Genomic DNA, 27701 nt, shown 5'->3' on the forward strand with positions numbered 1-27701 from the left:
TTTTAATCGAAGGTCACATACAGTATAATCAAGGGAGTACTGTATAACAGTACTGATAATTCACACTATAGCTACTTTTCTTGTCCTAGAATACTGTAGTGTTACAGTATATTATACCACTAAACAAATGGCAAGCATTTAAAATCAGAGTGCAAATACTCTAAATAGAACAATCAAATGCTCTAATATAACAGTCACTTAGTATTTGTACACTTTGACATTAACACTTTAAGAATAAAATAAATATACTACTGTACTATGATATTTCCAGGACATTTATGTGCACGTTACACTATACCATGAAGTAAAATATTTTCAGGTATATATCCAAATTTTATGTTTACCCAGCCCTATTAGTGGTGCCATCAAAAATCTAATTTGTAATAACAATGTGAGAGGCTTGAGAGGATTTAAAGTACAGTATGTATTTAGTAATTTAAATGTTTGGACTAGGGGTGCGGTAATTATGCTGGAATAATTTTCAACATAATGCCAGAAATCATTATTCTAGCATTATGCTAGCATTTTGAAAGAATTATCAAAGAATTTATTAATGAACAAACGATATGCTGTAATAGAACATTCACCGGATCGAGATACTCTAATAGAACATTCACATATTATACTCTAATAAAGCAATCAGTCCTATGTTTTGCATACTACTCTATTAGAACAATGAAATATCTTGTTTATGTGCAATAATTAACCATAGAATTTTAAATAAACAGTCAATTCTGCATTTCTATTTCAATTTATTGGAATAATTATGAGAATAATGCATAAATTTTGGAGCATAATGCAAGCTTTTTCCAGGAAATTCTGAATAGAATAATGTAAAGAATCATGAGCATAATTACCTCAGCCCTAGGTTAGACACTAATTTGTGACAAATATTCCTTTAACTTGATGACAAGGTTGTTATACAGTACAAAACCATTAAGAGCTTTTGCTGCGATTATATTATAGTACTTGACCATTCCTATTAGAATATTTTAGCTCAGTTCTAAAAATGAATTTATTCCTGTAAGAGGTGCTCCAGCTTCCTATCCATTGCCATCTAATGGATTTTCAGGAGCTTTTGGGTGAATGCAAACAAAGTATAATGCTGTCACTTCTCACTACATTTAATAACTTTTACAAGCAAATGGTTTAACAGCATTTATTTATTTACTCTATTAAAAATTTTTGCCACTTCTCTTAGTGCCCACAACTTATGGACTAACTCTCATAGCACATCATGTTCAGATAGTTGGTCAGTCACTAACACTGGAGTGTAGTGTGACTACTGTGAGAGGTATCACCAGCAAAGTGAACTTTATATGGAGTAGTGATGGTACTGTTCTCAAAGAAGAAGAAATGAATGTCCAAGACTTCATCATACAAAACTTAAATATGTACTCCAGTACTTACACCATGTCACAACTAAGTACTAACAATGATGGAATGACATACCAGTGTGAGGTAGTGATTGATGCTAGTCCACTGATTACAGAGTATAGTAATGTTACACTGGATGTCACAGGTATGGAGTACATGTTATAAAACATGGTAAAAGTAATTTACATTGATTCTTTGTTGTTACAGTTCCTACTCCTACAGTCAGTATAGCACCATCTGGTCCTATACAAAGAGCTATGGTAGGTAGTCCTCAAGATATGCAGTGTACAGTGAGTACAGTTAGTGGAGTGGAGTTGAGTTCTGTAATGATAAGTTGGATTGGACCTGGAGGAGACACTACTACAAATGATAGTAGAGTGACCATTAGCCCAACCAGTGGTAGTAGTATCAGTGGAAACTACTCTAGTTCTCTTAAATTTTTACACTTGATGGAAGGAGATGAGGGTATTTATTTTTGTAATGTGGCTATACTGGAAACTATTGCAAGTGCCTCTGTGGAAATAAGCAGCATCGCAGGTACGTAATACACATTAAATTTACATCTGAGTTAGGCAGTAAGTTACATGTGAACTACTGTACTATATTATCATATAACCAGAAAAAGTTTGTAAAAAAATTGGACATATAATATTTCAATTATTTACCAGACTTTCTAAGTTATTTAAACTGTTCGCTTACCCATTCAGAGCAGTTCTATAAATTTCTTAAAGGGATTTCAGTATAGTTATAAGATGTCAGAATTGCTCAAATTCCAAGACAGTAATCTTGTGCAATTTTACAATTTCAATATGCCTAACTGGAAATGGCATAGTAATAGTAGCTAGCTACAATCCATTTACAATATGGAATGACTGTATTGACCAGGATGTAGAGAAGGGAAAGTAAAGCTTTTAAATCAAGTGTCGTACCCACTCCTATTCAATAAAGTTGCATCTAAATGTTTTCATATTTTATCACAAAGTATTCTTTAATGTATTAAACAACTCTAACATGATTATCATGAACATCTTGCAACCTTGGACTCCATCCATTTAATGAAGTATTAATATTAGCTAATTATGTAGATATATTGCTACTTTTAAATGAAAAAAAGGCATTTCCTTAAAGTCCCCACAAACCTTCTCATGCCAATACTTTCACCCTGTAGTCCTAATCAGTAAGATATAAATACTGAAATACTATTTATTTACTATCTTAAAGTTGTGTGGATAAAATCACATTGAAGCAATGTATTTGCAAACATGCTCTAATAGAACAATCACTACTCTAATACAACAGTCTCTATCGGCATTCTGTTAACCAAAGGTTTGGATAGCTGTTATTTTATAGCTGAAGGTTCACTGTATTTGGATATTATTATTGTTCTAAATGTATGGAACTTAAGTGACCATCATAATTTTTGATTTTAAATAACAGTTTAGTTGTACAAATTAATCAGTCACTACATACATATGGAATGCTGAGAAAGATTGAATTAACAAGGTTATAGCTACTGAAGTTGAAAAGCTATAGGGTATGCTACTGTATTATACCATTTAAGGAAAGATTCACATACACTCTACACAGTTAATCCGTGGGCCCTAAACATCACTTTATTAATTTCATTCCAGTTCACATTGAAAATGTCAGCCTGACTCTTCCCAACAATCAGATAGTTGGTCAGTCACTAACGCTGGAGTGTAGTGTGACTACTGTGAGAGGTATCACCAGTAGAATTGATATTGTTTGGAAGTCTGATGACAAAGAAGTAGACAAAGTTACAGGAATTAAGGCTAATGATTCTTTGAAATTCACAGCATTGTACACCATCCCGCTACTGAGCACAACTGATGATGGTAGAGCATACCAGTGTGAGGTAGTGATCAACACTAGTCCACCAGTTATGGCTACTGATATTGCTACACTGGATGTTACAGTTCCTACTCCTACAGTCAGTATAATACCATCTGGTCCTATACAAGGAGCTATGGTAGGTAGTCCTCAAGATATCCAGTGTACAGTGAGTACAGTTAGTGGAGTGGAGTTGAGTTCAGTAATGATCAGTTGGATGGGACCTGGAGGAGACACTATTACAAATGATAGTAGAGTGACCATTAGCCCAACCAGTGGTAGTGATAACAATTACACTAGTAGTCTCCAGTTTATGTACCTGATGGAGGGAGATGAGGGTACATATGAGTGTAATGTGATGATACTGGAAGTCAATCAATTGCACTCTACCAAATTAAACAATTTGACTGGTAAGCTATAGCTAATATACAATATGTGATGTTCAGCATAATATCATGTGGTTAATTTTTGAGGCATAATGTTTGACAAATTGTAATAGTTTGACAATGTACACAAGGCATTGTTTCTTATTTTTTTTATAAAATAACCTTAAAAACTATATAACAATAACATAATGTAATGTGTTGATATGTATATGCGTCTATCAATTATAGTAAGAACTAGAGCTGGGTGATATACCGGTATTGTTAGTAATCTGTGATATTTAAGTCATACTGGTTTTGATACTGCCTGTTTTTTTAATACCACCATATCGTCTGGACACTATGGCCTCCCTGTGGGCTTGTTTCATCCCATATTTATAAGGTAACCAGACATGTGACAATGTTTGTAGGCAGGTGCTGATGTAGTCAGTTAACCAAACTATGTAAACAAGTTTGTTTGTGGTAATTTGTACCTCAGGCTTGCTGAGCAACCATGGGTATTTGGTGCTTTTGTTGAGGTAAATGGCAGTTATTTTAATACCAATGACTTTTACATTAATACCATGATATTTAGTAATACCGTGATATTTTTTATGGAAGGTATAAGCTACAAGATTTAGTTAACTGGTTATAGTTTGCATGATGTGTTATTTTTGAAATTATGCAGTACCTTCAAAGCCTTACAATATCAGTGTGGTGAACTCCACTGCTCAGATAGTTGGTCAGTCACTAACACTGGAGTGTAGTGTGACTACTGTGAGAGGTATCACCAGCAGAGTGGATATTGTGTGGAGTAGAGATGGTGTAGAATTACAAGGAAGAAATGAAACTAATGCTAGATTTTCAACTGATATTTCCACTATTTATACATCCAATTTTACCATACCACAACTGAGTACAACTGATGATGGTAGAGTGTACCAGTGTGAGGTAGTGATCAACACTAGTCCACCAGTTATGGATATAAGTAATATCACTCTAGATGTTACGGGTATGTTAATTCCAAAGTTTAAAAAATATGTTTGCATCAATTTGTTTCAGTTCCCATTCCTGATGTTTCGGTGATACCATTTGGATCAATTCAAGGAGGTATGGTAGGTAGTCCTCAAGAAATACACTGTACAGTGAGTACAGTTAGTGGAGTAGAACCACATTTAGTAATGATCAGTTGGATGGGACCTGGAGGAGACACTATTACAAATGATAGTAGAGTGACCATCAGCCCAATTATTTCAATTAATAATGATTACATCAGCACTCTTGAGTTTACCTACCTGATGGAGGGAGATGAGGGTATATACACTTGTGATGTGATGATACTGGAAACTAAACAGTCAGATTTTATAGAAATAAGTAATCTCACAGGTAAGGTGATACCACAACAGTCTGCCTACATGCATTCACCTAAGCACTCACTTAACTTATAGTTTTAGTCGAATAATATCATTAACAAAAGATAGTCGGTTAAAATCAAAGTGCGAATGCTATAATAGAGTATTCAAATACTCATAACAGCTATGTCACTTAGTATTACATGCTACCAAATTGAAACATTAAGGATTGTTAATAATATGGTTATGATATTCCGATGATATATGTACATGATTCTGAATTTTCAATCTATTACCGTAATTTGCTTCTTTTCATTGTAAAATAATTTTCATATGCAAATTTGTACAAAATTTTTTGCATGAAATTTTTTATACAAGATCAAACTACTCTAACAGAGCAGTCATTCATGTAAATCATACGAAAATATTTTTACACAAAAGTATTTATCACGAAACTTTTTTGCACAGAAATAAAGCAAATTACAGTAGTCATGCTGTTTATATTCTTTCAGAGAAAGAATGTAAAAGGTATTAAAATACAACATACATTTAATATTTGAACTGCAGATATGTCTTCAACATGACGTTGTACAGTACAAAACCATTAGGCAGTAGACATCTGTTCACCTCTTTGATATCACTAGCTATAGTAGTAGTTGACACAAAGTATAGTTCTTCTAACTTTTTACCACATTTAAATGATGAACAGAATAACATTTTCAAGTAAACGATTCAAGACCTGTCATTTATTTACTCTATTACTACTTATTGCCCACTTCTTTTAGTGCCCACAACTTATGGACTAAATCTCATAGCACATCATGTTCAGATAGTTGGTCAGTCACTAACACTGGAGTGTAGTGTGACTACTGTGAGAGGTATCACCAGCAAAGTGAACTTTATATGGAGTAGTGATGGTACTGTTCTCAAAGAAGAAGAAATGAATGTCCAAGACTTCATCATACAAAACTTAAATATATACTCCAGTACTTACACCATTTCACAACTAAGTACTAACAATGATGGAGTGACATACCAGTGTGAGGTAGTGATTGATGCTAGTCCACTGATTACAGAGTATAGTAATGTTACACTGGATGTCACAGGTATGGAGTGCATATAGTTATAAAACATTATGGTAAAATAATTTACATTGACTCTTTGTTGCTGCAGTTCCTACTCCTACAGTCAGTATAACACCATCTAGTCCTATACAAGGAGCTATGGTAGGTAGTCCTCAAGATATGCAGTGTACAGTGAGTACAGTTAGTGGAGTGGAGTTGAGTTCAGTAATGATAAGTTGGATGGGACCTGGAGGAGACACTATTACAAATGATAGTAGAGTGACCATCAGCCCAACCAGTGGTAGTAGTATCAGTGGAAACTACACTACTGCTCTTAAGTTTGTGTACTTGATGGAAGGAGATGAGGGTATTTATTTTTGTAATGTGGTCATACTGGAAACCATAGCAAGTACCTCTGTGGAAATAAGTAGCATCTCAGGTAAGCAATACTCACTTGTTCTTTTTTACTTCTGAGTTGAACAATGTGGTTAGATATGAACTAATATCAAGTAACTGTAGAAAAGGTTTTGCACAAATTGGTTAAGCCTACATGTAGTGTTACAACACAATTCTGTCAATTACTGCATGTGCAAAATCACCTTATACAGTGTATAGTAACAATGTATTCTTAAACATACTCTAATAGAACACTCACTACTTCAATAGAACAGTCTTTCTTGGCATTCTTTTAACCAAAGGTTTGGATAGCTGGTGTTTGGATAGCTGTTGTTTGGATAGCTGAAGTTCCACTGTATTTGGATATAAATCTTTTCAAATTATGGTACTTGACTCACCATCATATTTTAAAAGTTGTTTATGGTTCTGTTCAAAGTTGCTGGTGTGGTTTATTCATTTCAAAAGTGCTGTATTTGCATAATTGTACTGTATTTTACCTTTGATCCAGAGTTCAAACAGTAAACAAGTTGGCCAAAGCAGGACCAAATCATTGCATCATATTCACAAAACCACTGCCATTCAACAATTAGCTATAAGGTTTCTTAAACACATTGAACAAAATCGTGACTTAAATACAAGTGGTCAAATTTACCTGAAAGCTATTTTTAGAAACAGCTTAAGTGACAAAACAGCAACTGGAATTAGTCAACACTACAAGGTGACTCCAATCTACATTTTAAAGCCAGGTGGAAAACACTCCTGCAATATGGTAAAATACACTGGGGAATGGTTAAAACTTACTAATAGTGGATAAACACTCAGCCCTTGCTATTTGGCATCACCGTCACATGGCCACTCTTTGCAGCCACTACTTTTGTACAATAAACCAGTTAAAGCACTACCAGGCTTGTGCAATATGGAAAAAGATAGCACTCTGGAATGGTCTCAAGTCCAATATAGCACTCAGCATCGCTCATCCACACCCTCATGCTATTTTTTCATATTGCATGAGCCTGCACATGAGCCTGGCACTGCTATGACTAGCATATCAAGTAATCAGTCATTACTAACATACACGTGTAAGGCTCAAGGACTGAATCAACAGGCTTAATCTACAGTAAGTTTTAGCTGCTAAAGTTGAAAATCTATAGGATATGCTACAGTATTAATTTGAGGAAAGATTCATATATACATTACACTTTTAATCTATGAGGCCTAAACATAACTTTATTAATTTCATTTTAGTTCATACTGCAAACATCAGCTTGACTGCTCCTCACACTCAGATAGTTGGTCAGTCACTAACACTGGAGTGTAGTGCGACTACTGTGAGAGGTATAACCAGCAGAGTAGATATTGTTTGGAAGTCTGATGACAAAGAACTAGACAAAATTACAGGAATTAAGGCTAACGATTCTTTGGAATTCACAGCAATATACACCATCCCGCTTCTAAGCACAACTGATGATGGTAGAGTGTACCAGTGTGAGGTAGTGATCAACACTAGTCCACCAGTTATGGCTACTGGTAGTGTCACACTGAATGTTACAGTTCCTACTCCTACAGTCAGTATAACACCATCTGGTCCTATACAAGGAGCTATGGTAGGTAGTCCTCAAGATATCCAGTGTACAGTGAGTACAGTTAGTGGAGTGGAGTTGAGTTCAGTAATAATAAGTTGGATCGGACCTGGAGGAGACACTATTACAAATGATAGTAGAGTGACCATCAGTCCAACCAGTGGTAGTGGTAACAATTACACTAGTAGTCTCCAGTTTATGTACCTGATGGAGGGAGATGAGGGTACATATGAGTGTAATGTGATGATACTGGAAACTAATGTATCAAATTCTGTTGAAATGATCAACAACATGAGTAAGTTTACTTGAACATTAATTTTGTATTCTACTTTTAAAAACCTGTTTTACACTAGATGCTATTTTAATACATAGTCTTACTAGTATAAATACCTAGCTATGCACACCACCATTCCATCACACCGAGGTATCATTGCCTACACCATGATAGCATATGATGTTAGATACATCACATTATTTATAAGACTATAATAGAATTATGATGTTATGAGAACAAGTTTGGAATAATAATGGCTTATTCAGGTAACTGAGGAAATAATACAATGGGTGATAAGCTCCTCCACAATGTTAGTAGGTAAACATTGCATTTGCAACTCAGTATAGTTTGGAAAACTAGACACTGCTAAATCATATCAAATAGTAGCAATTGCATGATCAATACCACCAAACATAACAGATATTGAAAGTTGCTATGTCAAACAAGTTATTTATTGTATGGTTTGATAAAGCTTTACAATTAAATAACTGTAGCATCTGATTTGCCTAAACTCCTCCAAATTTCCCCAGTTGCCTGTGTTTGCATTACCCCACCAGAATAATTTATGAGCTATATATCTTGATAACCTATCTACTGTAATGTCACAGAGGTACATATCCTACACTCACAACAAGCATATTAACTTCCACTTTATTTTTATGCAATAAACTGCATACTTATAAAGCAAAGTAATGTAAACAGTAACTCTAATTACATCTAATACAATCCTTACAAAAATTTATAGTAGTAGTGTTGTGTTTTACCAATAGTTGTATCCTCTCACCACTTACCTGTATTGATAGTATCATTATGAATAAACTACTACTAACTTTTGTAATAGTATGGAATGTGCATGGATGCATGCTTCATGCAGATATTGCTGACATGCGTACTGTAACTTTACACTAAACTAGAACTTTAATTTTATGTACAGCATCTATCTTTTGACTTATGTATGTATGTATGCTGTACTATACATCATGTTGCTGTAATCTGATGTTTTAACTTTAACTTCAACAGTTGTAAATCCTTACTACATGACTGTGTCAGCCCTCACCACTCAGATAGTTGGTCAGCCACTAACACTGGAGTGTAGTGTGACTACTGTGAGAGGTATCACCAGCAGAGTGGATATTGTGTGGAGTAGTGATGGAGAAGAAGTTGGAATAATTCATTCAGTAAAAATGACTCTTTCCAGAGAGAACCTTACAGTCTATTCAGCTACTCATACCATCCCATTATTGAACACAACTGATGATGATAGAGTGTACCAGTGTGAGGTGGTGATCTACACTAGTCCACCAGTTATGGCAATGAGTAATATCACATTGAATGCCATAGGTCTGTTTTAACCATGTATTTGTGCTTACTATTACAAATAATTTTTGTTACAGTTCCTACTCCTGATATTTCTATACTACCGCTAGGATCGATAGTAGATGGTATGGTTGGTAGTCCTCAAGAAATACACTGTACAGTTAGTACAGTTAGTGGGGTAGAGTTGAGTTCAGTAATGATCAGTTGGACGGGACCTGAAGGAGACACTATTGCAAATGATAGTAGAGTGACCATCAGTCCAATCACTGCAATCAATAATGACTTTATCAGTACTCTTGAGTTTGCTTATCTAATGGAGGGAGATGAGGGTATATATACTTGTGATGTGGTGATACTGGAGGCAGAAGCCTCAATTTTTATTGAAATAAAACATCTCACTAGTAAGTTATAATAAGATTTAAGTTTGTTCATTAATACAGTTTTTGTTCTTAAAAGTGGTTTATTAAATTTACAACTACATGTATACTAGTACTTTTGGTAATGCACACCTTTCCATCCATACATTTACATCAGGGTGAAATATGTTTAAATGCACGTATTTGCAAAACATTTCACACCTGCATTAAGTACAGTATAACCACTCCATAGTGTAACTGAAACAGTAATACTGTTTTCATCATAGACATTATTGCTCTAATCCTGCCACAATGTGTATAAAATGTATATCTGTTCATTGTTGTAGTGCCTGATGTTTATGGTTTACGTCTGACTACACACCACACTCAGATAGTCGGTCAGTCACTAACACTGGAGTGTAGTGTGACTACTGTGAGAGGTATCACTAGTAGAATGGACATGGTGTGGAGTAGTGATGGCAACATTCTACAAAAAGAACACAACATTACTAGAGATTCCAGAACACAAAATGTTGCAGTATACATTAATACTTATACCATTTCACCCCTGAGTGTAAGTGATGATGATAGGACATACACTTGTGAGGCTGTCATTAATTCTAAGCCACCAGTTGCAGTCTCTCATAATGTCACATTGGATGTCACTGGTATGTAAAAACTAATGCATTAAAAATTGAAATACTGTATGTGTTATCTTAAACAGTTCCTACACCCATTATCACCATAACAACATCTGGTTCTACACAAGGAGCTATTGTAGGTAGTCCTCAAGATATCCAGTGTACAGTGAGTACAGTTAGTGGAGTGGAGTTGAGTTCAGTAATGATAAATTGGATGGGACCTGGAGGAGACACTATTAAAAATGATAGTAGAGTGACCATCAGTCCAACCAGTGGTAGTGATAACAATTACACTAGTAGTCTCCAGTTTATGTATCTGATGGAGGGAGATGAGGGTGCGTATGTTTGTGATGTGATGATACTGGAAACTACTGATTCAAGTTTAATGGAAATGAAAGACATTACAGGTAAAGATGTAAATGCTAGTCATGTACTTTTGCTAGTCAGGCTTTAACAAGTGAATTCATTTGTAATCATTCATCACTGCATTGCTTATGCTCGAGATACTGAAAGATAATTGAAGCTGTTTGACCACTGATGCATGCAAAGCTGTTAGCTGTTTGACATATTAATTAGCTTGGTTGTAAGTAATGTAACAGGCAGATGTTTCTGAGGACCCTGCGGCATGAAAACTATCTCCCCAATATAGTTTGAAATAATTTGCAGAGCTGCGACCTCTTAACAAAATTCATATCAAGACACACGGTAGTGTGTCGTGCGGCCCAAGAAGCCGGCGCGTAACACCCGTGAGTATATTGACAGGAAGAAAGAAAACGCAATTTTCGCACCTCCGTAGCTCTGTGCTTCCTTGATGAAACAAGACGATTTTTGCTGTGGACATGCCCCCCAACTGCAGCACTCTACATTCCAAATTTGAGCGAAATCGCTTCGCGCGTTCCCGAGATATGCGACTTCAAAAATTGGCTGAGTTTCTTCGTTTTTTTTTTCTTCTTCTTCTTCTTCTTCTTCTTATTTTTCTTTTTCTTGTCGCACACTTACAAAAACTGCTATAAAACTCGAACGCGTTATCCGATTGCCTTGAAATTTGGCACACAGAAGGGGGGTATAAAGGCGCATCTCGGTACCAACTTTGGCTGGAATACCATAAACAGACAAAGAGTTATGAGCGATTATGCACGAAAAATAACACCAATATGTTGTCACGCCTACAGGGTAAACCGCGTATGGGAAGAAGCTGAAAATCGGTGGGTGAATAGGTTAACTATTGAACCTCAAACCTTTTGTGGTTTGAAAGGAATCGAGCTAAAAACCAGGAAGATACAGCGAAAAAATCAACAGTGTGTAACAATTACGCAATCGAGATTAGCTAATTTTTAATATTTTTATTTTATTATTATTATTATTATTATGCTTGCCACGCCTACCAGGTAAACCGCTTGGGGTAATGCTTTCAAAATCGCTGTACAGATGGAGTTATCATCTTAGAAAGGCTCTTCAATGGTGTAGAAGAATCAGACTTAAATCCACGGAGTTATAACACGAAATCCAACTTGGTGTAGCAAGTGCGAGATCGAGATACTCTAATAGAGCAGTCATCCTAATAGAGCAGTCACCCTGAACAGAATTAAAGAGATCAGTTAGAAATAAGTAACCTGTATAGAGATCAGCTACAAACAAATCACCCTGTAGAGAGTTCAGCTACAAACAATTCACCCTGTTAAAACATCAGTTAGAAGAAGATTTCTTGTAGAGAGTTCAAATACAAACAAATCACCCTGTTGAAAGATCAGCTAGAAGATGTCACCTTGTAGATAGTTCAGTTACAAAGAAACCACCATGTAGAGAATTCAGCTACAAACTAGTGACCCTGTAGATACATCAGCTAGAAGAAGTTACCTTGTAGAGAGTTCAGCTACAAAGAAACCATTCTGTAAAGAGCTCAGCTGCAAACAAATCACCTATACAGAATTCAGCTACAAACAAATCACCCTGTAGAGAGATCAGCTAGAAGAAGTTACCTTGTAGATAGTTCAGCTACAAACAAATCATCCTGTAGAGAGATCAGCTAGAAGAAGTTACCTTGTAGATAGTTCAGCTACAAACAATTCACCCTGTACAGAGCTCAGTTAAAAGAGGTTTCCTTGTAAAAAGTTCAGCTACAAACAAATCACCCTGTAGAGAGATAAGTAAGAAGAAGTTACCTTGTAGATCGTTCTGCTACAAACAATTCACCCTGTAAAGAGATCAGCTAGAAGAAGTTACCTTGTAGAGAGTTCAGCTACAAAGAAACCATCATGTAGAGAATTCAGCCGCAAACAAATCATGTATAGAGAGTTCAGCTACAAACAAATCTCCCTGTAGAGAGATCAGCTAGAAGAAGTTTCCTTGTAGAGAGTTCTGCTACAAACAAATCACCCCGTAGAAAGATCAGCTAGAAGAAATCACCTCATAGAGAGTTCAGCTTCAAAGAAACACTCATGTGAGAGTTCAGGTACAAACAAATTGTCCTGTAGAGAGATCAGCTAGAAGAAGTTACCTTGTAGAGAGTTCAGCTACAAAGAAACCATCATGTAGATAGTTCAGGTACAAACAAATCACCCTGTAGAAAGATCAGCTATAGAAGAAATCACCTTGTAGAGAGTTCAGCTACAAAGAATCTATCGTGTAGAGAGTTTAACTACAAACAAATCACCTGTAGAGAGTTCAGCTAGAAACAAGTCACCCTGTAGAGAGATCAGCTAGAAACAAGTCACCTTGTAGAGAGTTCAGCTAGAAGAAGTAACATTGTAGAGCTACAAAGAAGCTACCATGTAGAGTTCAGCTGCAAACAAATCACCCTGTAGAGAACTCAGCTACAAACAAATCGCCCTGTAGAAAGATTAGCTAGAAGAAGTTACTTTATAGGGAGTTCAGCTATGAACAGATCACCCTGTAGAGAGTTCAGCTACAAACAAATCACCCTGTAGAGAGTTAAGTTACAAAGAAACCACCATGTAGAGAGTTCAGCTGCAAAAAAAATCAATCACTCTGTAGAGAGTTCAGCTAGAAGAAGTCACCTTGTAGAGAGTTAAGCTGCAAATAAATCACCCTGTAGAGAATTCAGCTACAAACAAATCACCCTGTAGAAAGATCAGCTAGAAGAAGTTACCTTGTAGAGAGTTCAGCTACAAAGAAACCACCATGTAGAGAGTTCAGCTGCAAACAAATCACCTGTAGAGAATTCAGCTAGAAACAAGTCACCCTGTAGAGAGATCAGCTAGAAACAAGTCACCCTGTAGAGAGTTCAGCTAGAAGAAGTCACATTGTAGAGAGTTCAGCTACAAAGAAACTACCACGTAGAGAATCCAGCTGCAAACAAATCATCCTGTAGAGAGTTCAGCTAGAAGAAGTCACCTTTTAGAGAGTTCAGCTACAAAGCAACCACCATGTAAAGAGTTCAGCTGCAAAAAACTCAATCACCTTGTAGAAAGATCGGCTAGAAGAAGTTACCTTGTAGAGAGTTCAGCTACAAAGAAACCACCATGTAGAGAGTTCAGCTGCAAACAAATCACCTGTAGAGAGTTCAGCTAGAAACAAGTCACCCTGTAGAGAGTTCAGCTAGAAGAAGTCACATTGTAGAGAGTTCAGCTACAATGAAACTCCCATGTAGAGAGTTCAGCTGCAAACAAATCACCCTGTAGAGAACTCAGCTACAAACAAATATGCAGTGAAAAAGATCAGCTAGAAGAAGTTACCTTGTAGAGAGTTCAGCTACAACGAAACCACCATGTAGAGAGTTCAGCTACAAACAAATCACCTGTAGAGAGTTCAGCTAGAAACAAGTCACCCTGTAGAGAGATCAGCTAGAAACAAGTCACCTTGTAGAGAGTTCAGCTAGAAGAAGTCACATTGTAGAGAGTTCAGCTACAAAGAAACCACCATTTAGAGAGTTCAGCTGCAAACAAATCACCCAGTAGAAAGTTCAGCTATGAACAGATCACCCTGTTGAGAGTTCAGTTAGAAACAAGGAATCCTGTAGAGAAATCACCTAGAAGTATCGCCTTGTAGAGTTCAGCTACAAACAAATCACCTGTAGAGAGTTCAGCTACAAACAAATCACCCTGTAGAGAGATCAGCTAGAAGAAGTTACCTTGTAGGGATTTCAGCTACAAACAAATCACCCTGTAGAGAGTTCAGCTACAAAGAAACTATTCTGTAAAGAGCTCAGCTGCAAACAAATCACTTGTACAGAATTCAGCTACAAACAAATCGCCCTGTAGAGAGATCAGCTAGAAGAAATTACCTTGTAGATAGTTCAGCTACAAACAAATCACCCTGTAGAAAGATCAGTTAGAAGAACTTACCTTGGAGAAAGTTCAGCTACAAAGAAACCATTTTGTAAAGAGCTCAGCTGCAAACAAATCACCTGTACAGAATTCAACTACGAACAAATCACCCTGTAGAGATCAGCTATAAGAAGTTACCTTGTAGATAGTTCAGCTACAAACAAATCTCCCTGTAGAGAGATCAGCTAGAAGAAATTACCTTGTAGAGAGTTCAGCTACAAAGAAACCACCATGTAGAGAGTTCAGCTGCAAAGAAATCACCCTGTAGAAAATTCTGCCAGAAACAAATTGCCCTGTAGAAAGATCAGTTAGAAGAAGTTACCTTTTAGAGAGTTCAGCTACAAAGAAACCATTCTGTAAAGAGCTCAGCTGCAAACAAATCACCTATACAAAATTCAGCTACAAACACATCACCTGTAGAGAGATCAGCTAGAAGAAGTTACCTTGTAGATCGTTCAGCTACAAACAATTCACCCTGTAGAGAGAGCAATTAGAAGAAGTCACCTTGTAGAGTGTTCAGTTACAAAGAAACCACCATGGAGATTTCTGTAATCAATATATGTGACCGGATTTGCGAAAAGGGGTCTTCCACACACATCCAATTCCGTAAATGTTGGAGACCATAACTCAGCGTTCAAGTAACATAATTATTAACCTGAACATTTCACCATGTATTCAGCTATAGTGGTGCTCACCACTGCCCAAATATCAAGGCAATAGCTCTTTCCAATCTGAAGTTATCAATTGTCAAAGTTGGCAAATTGGACCCCTTTTCGCAAATCCGGTCACATATGTATTATACAGTATATATAATTTGTACATTTACTGATAAAATATTTAAAGTACATCTACTTCATCTTTTCTTCTTCCTGTAGTAAAGAAAAAAACATAGGTTAAAAAAGTCCCAAAGCTGGCCATAGGCCGGCTTTGGGGTATACAAATACAAAAAGAAATGAAATCTAATCCAAAACAGCCAAGCTGTAAAAAAAGTGTGCGGCCCTCAGAAAGGCTATGGTGAAAAAAGATGTGAAATCCAAGGTGGCGGCCAAGAAATGGCTGTGATGGTAGGTTAGTGGTAAAAATTTTAATAATGACAATTCAGGTGAATTTTTGTGCCGCTTCACAAAAATTCACCTGAATTGTCGTTATTAAAATTTTTACCACTAACCTACCATCACAGCCATTTCTTGGCCGCCACCTTGGATTTCACATCTTTTTTCACCATAGCCTTTCTGAGGGCCGCACACTTTTTTTACAGCTTGGCTGTTTTGGATTAGATACAGTATTACAGCTGAAACATTAAAAGAATCTCTTTGCTGTCAGTCTGATCATCTGATGGCCCATAGTGCATCCACCAACCTTCATATATTTGCAAACTCATGTTAGAAATGAAATACTCATTATCCACCCACTTAGAGATATTTATTACAGCTTTTTTATCTACTACAACTTATTAATGGCATTAGAGCTACAGTTCGTTGTGAACCACAGCCTCGATATTCAACTGATAGAGTGCTCAATTTGCATACAAAAGTATCACCCAAAAACCAACCACCAGCTTGGCAGTGTTGGTTAAATATAGCGAAGCCCATAAATGTCTTTAGAGTGACTCGAACCCTTGTAACAAGTTCTGTAAAATTTTTAATTGTTTAATTGATTTTTGTACTAACTGACTGACAGCCTGACTGTCTGATGCCTCTAGCAAATTAACTATAGATACGGCTAAAGGCTATAGACTTGATTTCTTCACTGTTCAATGTTATGTCACCCTGAGATGTGCCCTTTTGCCAACCACAGCAACTACAATGCATTCATCATAGGTTTGTCTTTGTCTCCCTTTGTGTCCCATTTTTTTGCACCAGCATGTAGGTTTGATTCACATTATTAATTTTCCGATGGCTTTAGTGCTTTAATTTCCATCATAGTGTGAGTGGATTGATTGCAGAGGCTTCTTTTACTGTGCTTTGTTTGTAATCTGTATAACAGGTGGAACATAGCTAAAGCGTGATGGTGTCTTCGCATATAAGTAATTGATAGTCAGGATGTGTGTGTGTGTGTGCATGCATGTGTGTGTGTGTGTGTATGTTCACTCATAATTTCTGTAGTGACTCAATTGATTGCAGAAGTGCTCCTCATGCTGTTCTTTATTTGTGACTGGATCTATGAAAACCGTTCTTATTGCCCAAGACAGGAAGTTTGTGATTTTTTCTCACAAACACAAAGCTTAATGAATGCACTATCAAGTTTCACTGCCACAGTCGACCAGAGTAAAGTGGTCTGTTTTTGCTGGCTGCTTTTTAAAAGCACAGTGGCGAGCCGTACGAGTGGTCTGGGGTCTTGATGGAACCCTGGCCAACCAGGAGATGGCTGTGTGTGGTTGTACAGCTCCGTGGTGCTGGACAATGACCTGTGCTGTAAATTTCCTTTCATTTTAGCCAGTTCTGAGGTCTGAATGGCCCATAACTTGGCCTAATTCATCCCAACACATTTCTTTTCAATTTTTGAACGCCATCTTGCCCGCCTTCCAGGGCTCCCGCCTCCCACCCTTCTGGAGCTCACCTTCCAGAGCTCGCCTTCCAGGGCCCCCGCCTCCCACCCTTCTGGAGCTCGCCTGATGCAGAGAACCTCAGTTTAAAAACTATCTAAAATGGCGGGAAACTTAGCTGTTGACCACTTCTTCAGTGGATGATCAGGAAGATAAGAAATTGTTGTGAAACGTGTGAAAATTTGGTATGCGTAGCTACCACCATTGGCCAGCTACAACACTCTGAATATTTAAAACTGACGTTTCTCGATACTTTTGAATGGACGATAAGACAGGTTTTCCCAGCGACAGTCACATTAGTAATGCTGTATAATGGGTGGAACATAGCTGAAAAGGCAGAATGGCCACTTTACGTTTCAGTAATAGATAATTTAATTAGGGCTCTGGTACCATTCTATCCTTTGTGTGGTATGCAATGGTTCACTAGTAATGAATTATGTTATTATAAATAAAAAGAAATTTAAGGAAAAATTAGATTTGAGTTGGAATCATGGAAATAAAAAGCAAGGAAACAAGGGAAGTCATGTACACCTGCAGCTATACTAGTGGACTTTTAATCCCTACACCTTTGATGGCTATAATATACAGTACATGCATATTAATAATATATTATGTGATTGAAGTAAGAATTAAATGTCTACTAGTATGGATACAGGTGTACCTTGTTTCCTTGCTTTTTATTTCTATGATCCCACCCAAATGTAAAATTTCTTACACTTATAATATAAAAAATAGCATAATATCTTACACTGTATTAACTGTCTGTCCTTGTGAAATAGTACCCATTCCTGACTACATCAATGTGACTGTTCCCAACACTCAGATAGTTGGTCAGTCACTAACACTGAAGTGTAGTGTGACTACTGTGAGAGGTATCACCAGTAGGGTGGATATTGTGTGGAATAGTGATGGTGTAGAACTCAACAGAACAGAAACTCCTAACATTACCTCAACAACAAATGACATGATAGAATACATGGATGTGTACACTATTACACTATTGAAGGATACTGACATTAATAGAACATTTCATTGTGGGATGATTATTAATAGCATTCCACCTGTAATAGTCAACAGTGATGTTACGCTGGATGTTACTGGTAAGTGCTATTCACTAATCATAGAAACCCTATAGTAATAAAAGGATATTACTTACACAATGTTTTTAAATCTCCACAATTTTTCTCAGAAATATTAACAACTTACTTTACTAGATGTGTGATTGTAATTGTTGTATTTTGCACAATTTACTCTCTCTGCTGAAATTACACACAGACTTGCTACACTACCAAGGTATACATGCTTGGTTGTTAGGTTGGTTCAATATGTCTTTTTATGGTAGCTATTCCAATATCTGGTCAATGCATGATACAATGAATAAATATTGTCACTTCATTTTAAGGTTACAGTATAGTCACGGGCAATCATTCAAAATTTTGAATACCTATCAATACTTTTTGAGAAGCCCATAAAATCAGTCTAGCAAAGTGAAAAGTTTTAAATGAAGGTGAAGCCCTTCATATTTAATGTTTTTGTGTAGCTACAGTGTAGTTTGAGGTAGGAGGAACACTACAATTTGTTGTAGTAACACAGGTAAGCCATCCCATACATCGCTCAGCTCCGGCTGTCACTACCATGTTTTTCCGCCGCCAAGTACAGCAAAAGCTGTAGGCTCTATTGGCATTTCTGGGGCATAGTGATACTGTATATTAAATTTATTAGGTCCTGTGCAGGGGCGGGTATAGGGTGGTTTCTGAGGTTTCCAGAAACTGGTCAAGTGTATTCAGGTAATCAAAATTATATTTTACAGTGATTTTCAAGTTCAGATCGAAATATTCTAATGGGGCAGTCAACCACTCTAATAGAACAGCCACATTTTGTATTTCTCTTAAGAACTGTAAGTAGCTAGCTAGCTACTTTATTTACCTGTACCAACACAATAAAAAAATAGTCCAAAACCTTATACCAGAGTGTTAAAATCTGAAAATTTTCCTGGGGGCATGTCCCAAGACCCCCAGAACAACATCCATGTCTATTGTATGCTTCAAATGTCAAATTTTCTCTGTCCCTTAAAACTTTAGTCTGCACCTGATACTGTACCAGAAGCAAGCACAATTAAGCAGCCTTCGTTATACCTAACATAATTCTATTAAACTGTCAATATTGCTACCAGATTCAATTTCAAATTACACAATTTTCTGGAAAATCTTGCTCCCATACCCCCTAGATTTAAATTTGCGTATGGCAAAAGTTTGGAAACCAGTCACCAAAATTCCTGGGGCTGCCCTTGCTGTGGAAGCGTTTTTGGCGTGTTTCTTACCAGTGACTCAGATACAAGCCTTCAAAGAGCTTGTTTCACTCGAATAAACTACTAAAAGTTCAATAAAATGTCTATACAACCAGTAACTTTAAAAATCGCTTCCACATGACCTAGATATTTTAGTTTTTTAGTCACTTGTGTTGAAATTATAAGGATTCAGTAATCTGTTAGCCTGGTTTTTGGTGGCATGTTTTTATAAAACATCGCTCTATTGTGGACCACACACCCAAGAACAGTCATTGTTCTGTAGTAAAAACAAACAAGCACAATTAGTTGTATTGTTAACACAACACAGTTATTGAAATAATTTATCCCTGCTTGGTTTAAGCAGGTTTTGTCATTTGTTCCGCCCACACATTTTAAACTATTCCATAACCTTAAGTAGAAGTAATGTATGATCAAGTCTTGAAAGTTGATATGTATTTGAGGCTGCCCTTATTTGAATATTGACCCTGTATAAAGGACAGTGTTACACAGGGGCAGATCCAGGGTTTGGAAAGGGGAGGTGCGCCAAGCTAGTAGGCATATAGAGCAGGGGGTCTGGGGGGCACAGTCCCCCAGAAGCTAAAACTACTTCATATATTTCAGGGCTTAAAAATTTTGATGTAGAATGGTTTTGTTCACAAATATCTAAATCATACTGCTTTCTAAGTGGACTACATTCATCAAGAGTTATATAGGGTTAGGTGACAGACATGAGTAGTTGAGCTAGCTATAGCTTATAGTTATGAACCAAAAGAATGGCATACACAAGACCAAGTGGATTTCATTTGCAAAATATCCTTAGCTGGCTAAGTGTGCCCATGTATGGGATACTGTACAGATGCTAGTTTTTATTCATATTATACTCAGCAACTATGAAGGTAGAATTATGTGTGTGACTGTTCTATTAGAGTATTTGACTGACTGCTTTATTAGAGTATCTCGATCTTGTATAATAGTTTCCTTTTTTGGGGAAGGGGGGGTGGTGGCATGTGCCCCCCTATGCATCCCTTGGATCCACCACTGTTACAGGTACATAACCAATAAAATAATGCTATAGCTATTTCAATATCTGGTCAACACATGATACAATGAATAAATATTGTCACTTCATTTTAAGTAGAAGTAATGTATCATCAGTTCTTGAAAGTTGATATGTATTTGAGGCTGCCCTTATTTGAACATTGACCCTGTATAAAGGGCAGTGTTACAGATACATAACCAATAAAATATGCTATGAAATACAGTGATTTGTCCTATCAAACCTTAAAGAAAGCTACATATATAAAAAGTAAACACATTATGCTGATTACTTTTGTCCTTAGTACCAATTCCAAGTGAGATCTTAACTGCTCCAAGTCCTCATATAGTTGGTCAGTCACTAACACTGGAGTGTAGTGTGACTACTGTGAGAGGTATCACCAGTAGAATGGACATGGTGTGGAGAAGGAATGGTATGGTAGTTTACAATAAAGTAGGAGTCAGTGCTAACTTCACAACAAAAGACACACTAGTGTACACAGACCTATACACCATCACTCAACTGAACACTAGTGATGATAGTGTAATATATCAGTGTGATGCTGTGATCAATATTCATCCAAAGATCATTACTAGCAGACTGGTGATCTTGGATATCACTGGTATGTGCCATTTATCATAATTTGTACACCAGTATTTATGTTATTGTGGTGTGGTGTGGCAGCATGTTACTGTAGTGTGGCATGCAGGCTTACAGTTACAGCAAACATTATATAAGATAGAGTGCAACAGTACAATATATGAACTACAGTATAGTTTGCAGTAAAAAGCAATAAGAGTGCATATTAATGTTGACAATACTAATACATGGACATCCTAGCATTTTGCTTGAATGTTTAATGCACTGTGGAGTAAGTAAATGTTTGTGAAAGTATTGTACAGTGTATGATTGTATGTGACTGTATTGTGATATTGTGGAAATGGTATACTGTAATTAAATTATTGATTCCTACAGTGAGGAATAAACATGTACCTAACATTTTCTCTATAGTTCCTATTCCTACAGTCAGTATAACACCATCTGGTCCTATACAAGGAGCTATGGTAGGTAGTCCTCAAGATATCCAGTGTACAGTGAGTACAGTTAGTGGAGTGGAGTTGAGTTCAGTAATGATAAGTTGGATGGGACCTGGAGGAGACACTATTACAAATAATAGTAGAGTGACCATCAGCCCAACTAATGGTAGTGGTAACAATTACACTAGTAGTCTCCAGTTTATGTACCTGATGGAGGGAGATGAGGGTAGCTATGAGTGTCTTGTAACAATTCTGGAAACTACTAAATCTGATACAATTGAAGCAGAAAAGCTTACAGGTAAGCACTCCAAGATACATACTGTGCTATTAGAGTAAACATTCACACTGAAGCATTTATAACACATCAGGCATAATAATTATTTTGAATATATAGAAAAAGTGAAAAGTACAAGTGTACCTATATACTAACATTTGTAAAGGAATTTTCATGACTTATAGTGATTTATTGTTGAACTGTACATGCAATAGCTGCATACATGATACGTCCTATCAGTTAACAGTACAACACAAGTATATCATCTATCTTTAACAGTTAAGTGGTGTGAATCGATTAATGTTTGTTATGTTTCAAATTTAGTTCCTGTCCCAAACATTAATTTAACTGCTCCCAAAACTCAGATAGTTGGTCAGTCACTAACACTGGAATGCAGTGTGACTACTGTGAGAGGTATCACCAGTAGAGTGGATATTGTATGGAGAGGTGATGGTGTAGAACTTAGAAAATCAGTGGGACATATCTTCAACTCAACAACAAACAACTCAGTGATATACATTGACACTTATACTATAACACAACTAAACACAACTAATGAAGACCAACAATTTCAGTGTATGATGGTAATCAATGGACTGTCACCAGTTATGGCTAGTGATATTGTAACACTAGATGTATCTGGTAAGATGTACAGACTGTATTTGGATGACTTATATGAATTACTTTTATGTATCTTATAGTCCCTCAAGCATCACTGGACATATTAGAGTCAGCAGAAGGATCTGTTAGTGGACTAACTCATACTCTAACTTGTACAGCTACATTAGCTAATGGAGTATTACCATCTCTTGTAACAATCAGTTGGAGTGGTGGTAGTTTATCTCAGTCCCCAAGAGTCATTGTATCTGATCAGACTATTAATGGATCACATTACACTAGAACAGTGACATTCTCACCATTACTCTACAATGATGCTGGACAATACAATTGTTCTGTACTAGTGGATGGTTTTGATGAGGCTCAACACTTAGATGATGTGATAGTAGCGGTTAATGGTATGTGAAGTAAAGCTTTACAGTAAAATTATGCAATTTATATTAATGTTAAACTATACAGTCCATAGTCTACAGTACATGCATAGCAATGTCTGCATTATCAGTGATATGTTAGCTGTGGCTGCAAATGTACACACACATCAGCATTGCAGTTATTGCAAGATGTCAAGAACTTAACTAACACTTCATAGCCACATTTTTTTTACTAACTTTGGACTGACATTGCGTATTTAAGCCTTGGATCCTATGGAAAATTTCTCCTAAATGTCATTCGCAAATTTCATCTAGCTTTGTAACACCCATAGCGTATGTATGTGCATACATGTGTCTACCCATACAGTATTTACTACACTTTGTAATGATGGTCCATTATACTCATATTGTATAATTATATGTGTTTTACTGTTATTATTACTTTTCAATGGCAGTACCAAATCTAATGGCACACCTATATCCTCCTCTGATAACTGGTGATAGTGGTGAAGACTCTGTTGAGCTGCTGTGCACAGTGTCTGTAGCAGAGAATGTCACACTAGACTCTTACCACTTTGAATGGCTTAAGGATAGTACCTCTATTGGTCTCTTTGATTATCGCACTATCATGGTATGTTGATAACAGTGATAGAGATTACATAGTAATGTTATAAATTCATTTTACCCAGATTACCAATGACAACACATCATCCACACTGCACATCAATGCCACTGATACTAATGCTACAATACACAATGGAATGTATACATGTCAAGTGACTCTCATCATAGCTGGAGTAGACAGGTTTATTAAGACTGCTGATTCTACAGTCACTTTTACAGGTGCTGAATTTCTAACCAGTATACCATTGCTGTGCATGTAACTTTACATAATAAAAAGCTATTTATTTACTTTACTTTCTACAGCAATAATTCCGCCAGTCAAACCTGCCATAACTACAGTGGCCACCACACCATACTCAGTCAACATCTCATGGGTTGTAAAATATATTTCATTTGACAATGAGACCTACTCAGTACAGTATGGTAGTGATATGTCATTACAAGATAGTAGTGAAGTGGTGATGGGAAGTACTGATGGGCTTGTTACTAACCAAGTGTTCTCTGTTAACATCACTGGACTAACACCATTTACTACTTATTACTATATTGTGTGGGCTAATAATTCAGTAGGGAACACTAAGACCTCTGTCATGAGTTTTACTACTAATGAAACAGGTAACTAGATGGTTGACTATGTAATGAAATGATAGTACCATGGTTTGTGTTTACACAGCTCCCAGTGTGGCCCCAGATGATTTCACTGTTATCACCACAACATCTACTAGTATCACATTTCAGTGGAATGATCTTGTTGATCAAGTTAATGGAATCATCAGGTGGTACATCATAACATGTACTACTGATAATAATACTCTAATGGTGAGTACAGTAACCCTAGGCATGCACACATTCAAGCTCATCGGTTGGTGATGTAATAAAATCAATCCTATTGATATTGTGACTAAGGGATATTAATATTTGAGTAGTGGTGCACAATGAATGCTGCCAAGATTGGTTTTTTAGCTAATGTCTGCAGAATATGTTGATAGCCATTTGTGTTCTTCTCTATACAAATCTGTCATTGAGGCATGCATAGTTTGTAATGAGCATAACAATTGTGTTATTGTAGGTCAATACCACTGGTGATTTTACACAAATGATGGTTGCTGGACTAGCTCCATACACCAGTTACACTTGTACATTACATGCTGTTACTGTATCTGATGGACCTAATAGTGATCCTGTCATAGTGACTACAGCTGAAGAAGGTAAGATTATGCAAATAATATAATGGAGTGCATAATGAATTAAGCATTCATCTCTCCTAACAGCACCCTCTCCTCCACTACTTACTACTGTATCTGCTGTAAATTCTACATCAATTTATGTACAGTGGAGTATACCAACAGAACTTAATGGAGTACTAGCTAGTTACACTATTGTGTATAATGCTGAAAATGACCCAGAGAAGTCTATGTCAGTAATTGTTAATGGAAAATCAGTAAGTTCCATGCAGAAGTAGTACAATAGTAGTATAAGATTCTTATCTTACTAGACACAATCGTACATCATCACTAGATTACATCCCTACCAAGTGATCAATGTCACCATCACTGCTACTAATGGAGGAGGAACCAGTAACCATAGCAATGTACTATCAGTCAGAACAGATGAGGCAGGTACGTATGTCACATTATAGCAACTGTCATACTGGACATTATTATCTTACTATACATAACAGGTCCTGGAGTAGTGGAGATTGTTGCAGTGGCTCCTTTATCCTCAACTAGTGCTAATGTTATATGGATTCCTCCTGTTCGTCCCAATGGAATCATTACAGAATATGAAGTGATCTATTCAGTATATGCTGATACCGATACTCGTACAAGTGATACAGTAGCTAGTGATGAGACCAACTTTATCATCCCAGACTTGGGTAAGCAGGAGATAGCCAGAATATTTCAGCTTCATGATTTGTTAGACATTTCAGAGGGTTCCAGATATAGGCAGGGGTGTCACATATAGCTAGGGTATAATTTAAGCAGATGTCAACATTCACTATGTAACCAAAATCCCAAATTTGTATGAGTAAACTGTAGTAAGTGAACTGATGGTCAGATCTCATGGGAGTGTCTGTTGTGATCATAATTTTTGTTGTGATCATAATTTTAATTTAACTTTGCCATTTAGACCCAGGTATGCCTTATGAAGTAGCAGTGGTAGCATTTACCAGTGCTGGAAAGGGAGCAGAAAATTATGGATACACATTCTTTACTGAAGAAGAAGCTCCAGTCCGATCACCGAATAACATTGAATTCGAAAGAAGTGGTACATCAGTTAGTGTCTCTTGGGAACCTTTAAGTCTTTTTGAAGCCAGAGGATTTCCTGTTTACACAGTGACACTTGTACCATCTTCCAGTGATAATCGTGTTACAAGACAGTCTAATGATGGAGTAATAAGGGTGACCACTAATGAATCCAAATTAGTTGTAGGAGGTCTTGATCCTAAGGTGGAGTATGGTGTCACTGTTGCAGTGGGAACTGGAGCTGGGGAGATGGCCACTGAACCAAGTTAGTTTTGGGTGCATTAATGATCTGGGCACACATTAAATAACACAATCAAATTTTTAAGGTGTCTGGTGCAATTATTTCCTTTGATACAGTATGTATGGGACAGTTCACCGTAATGCTACACAAAAAAGGAAATGTTAGGAATAATTCACAATTTTACGTTGGAGCACATAGGGATCATAAAAATGAAAGCAATGAAATATGGGAGATCTTCTACACCTACAGATACTTTATACCCTAGTGGACGTTTAATCCCTGCTTCGGTCATGGCTATGCTATTGTTAGGTTGCATATTACTGACGTAGTAATAGAATGTCAACTAGTATAGCTGCAGGTGTTGATGGCCTTTACTTTATTTTATAATCTCTTTTCCTTACACTTGCAAGCATTGAACCATATGTACAGCATAACTCTGTTCAATTTTAATACTCAAGATCAATTACACTGTTAAAAACTTTTATATACACTACTGATTATTGGTTAGTGTGCTCTAACCACATTGCCTTACTCAAATACCTGAGTAACAAAGCAACACAGATGTACTAATTTTAAAATTTCATTTCCAATACTCAGTTACTCACTGTGTAGCTAGAATGTGTATGTAATGTCTCAATGCATATAATTTCTGTAGTGGTCTTACCAATTGTGATAGAAGATTCAAATAACAAAAGCAGTGATAACAAGAGTACAGTGTTTATTGTACTGTTTGCCATATTGGCTGTGGTGATTATTGTGATAATTACTGTGATAGTGGTGTATACTCTTAAGAGAAGAAAGAACAACAAAGACATCATGTAAGCTGTATAACAAAAAATATTCAGTTTTAAAGCTTTTATACTTGTCATGCACTGTATTTCAGAAATGCTGAACATGATATTGGAATAGAATTTAGACAGAGTGTTGTTATTAATGAAAACCCTTATGTTGATTCTAATGAACTTCCAGAAAGACCAGAGGCTTTGGATAATCCTCAATATGGACTGGAGGATGATAATGGAGAAGAACAAGAAGTGATTTATTCATTTATTGATTAAAAATAGATTTTACACAACACACATAATATGCAGTAGTTTCAACATTAATTTTCATTGTAGCTTAGCTCCATATAACTATTGTAGTTTGTAGAGACTGAAATATATCAGACTGCTGTAATGTGCTGACTTATATAACTGCTCCCTTGTATTGTAGATTTGTACATGCATTATTTTGATATATTCATTTGTGCTAAGTACATGTATGTGAACGCTGACTTTCTGGCAGATTTTCTTCAAGCACTAAAACTTTAATAATTTTCATAGATGCTGTGGAATTCTACTATGCCACAAGAGATAATGCTACGTCAAAAACATGTACAGTTGCATTTGAATTTGCAAATCCAATTTCCGAGTGCTACAGGCCCTGACAATGCAGTGTTTACAAAAAGTATAGAAACTATTTGGGTGTGCTATCATTGCTTTGTGGTATAGTGCATGAGCTAATTTATAAGCACTAATTTTTGTAGCATGAAAGAGGATAGAAATCTATAATGCTGTACTGCGTCAA

General features: G+C 36.5%; 1 protein-coding gene across 1 annotated transcript in view; it reads left to right on the forward strand.

Moving 5' to 3' along the window:
• LOC136258291 (titin-like) overlaps positions 1-27390 on the forward strand; it is a 29646-nt gene extending 2256 nt beyond the window's left edge. Inside the window, exons 4-31 of the mRNA XM_066051621.1 lie at positions 1202-1522; positions 1585-1914; positions 3009-3638; positions 4279-4602; positions 4653-4976; positions 5728-6048; positions 6116-6445; positions 7648-8277; positions 9277-9597; positions 9651-9974; positions 10277-10597; positions 10654-10977; positions 18181-18501; positions 21029-21346; positions 21736-22059; positions 22360-22677; positions 22737-23051; positions 23480-23655; positions 23714-23867; positions 23952-24263; positions 24322-24467; positions 24718-24856; positions 24920-25089; positions 25144-25267; positions 25330-25524; positions 25779-26159; positions 26791-26953; positions 27019-27390. Of these exons, the coding sequence (XP_065907693.1) occupies positions 1202-1522; positions 1585-1914; positions 3009-3638; positions 4279-4602; positions 4653-4976; positions 5728-6048; positions 6116-6445; positions 7648-8277; positions 9277-9597; positions 9651-9974; positions 10277-10597; positions 10654-10977; positions 18181-18501; positions 21029-21346; positions 21736-22059; positions 22360-22677; positions 22737-23051; positions 23480-23655; positions 23714-23867; positions 23952-24263; positions 24322-24467; positions 24718-24856; positions 24920-25089; positions 25144-25267; positions 25330-25524; positions 25779-26159; positions 26791-26953; positions 27019-27193 (8231 nt within the window). The 3' untranslated portion in view covers positions 27194-27390. The remainder of the gene's footprint in view (positions 1-1201; positions 1523-1584; positions 1915-3008; positions 3639-4278; positions 4603-4652; positions 4977-5727; positions 6049-6115; positions 6446-7647; positions 8278-9276; positions 9598-9650; positions 9975-10276; positions 10598-10653; positions 10978-18180; positions 18502-21028; positions 21347-21735; positions 22060-22359; positions 22678-22736; positions 23052-23479; positions 23656-23713; positions 23868-23951; positions 24264-24321; positions 24468-24717; positions 24857-24919; positions 25090-25143; positions 25268-25329; positions 25525-25778; positions 26160-26790; positions 26954-27018) is intronic.
• Positions 27391-27701: the final 311 nt, after the last annotated feature.

Source organism: Dysidea avara, chromosome 1 (genome assembly GCF_963678975.1).
Source record: "Dysidea avara chromosome 1, odDysAvar1.4, whole genome shotgun sequence".
Taxonomy (NCBI): Eukaryota; Metazoa; Porifera; class Demospongiae; order Dictyoceratida; family Dysideidae; genus Dysidea; species Dysidea avara.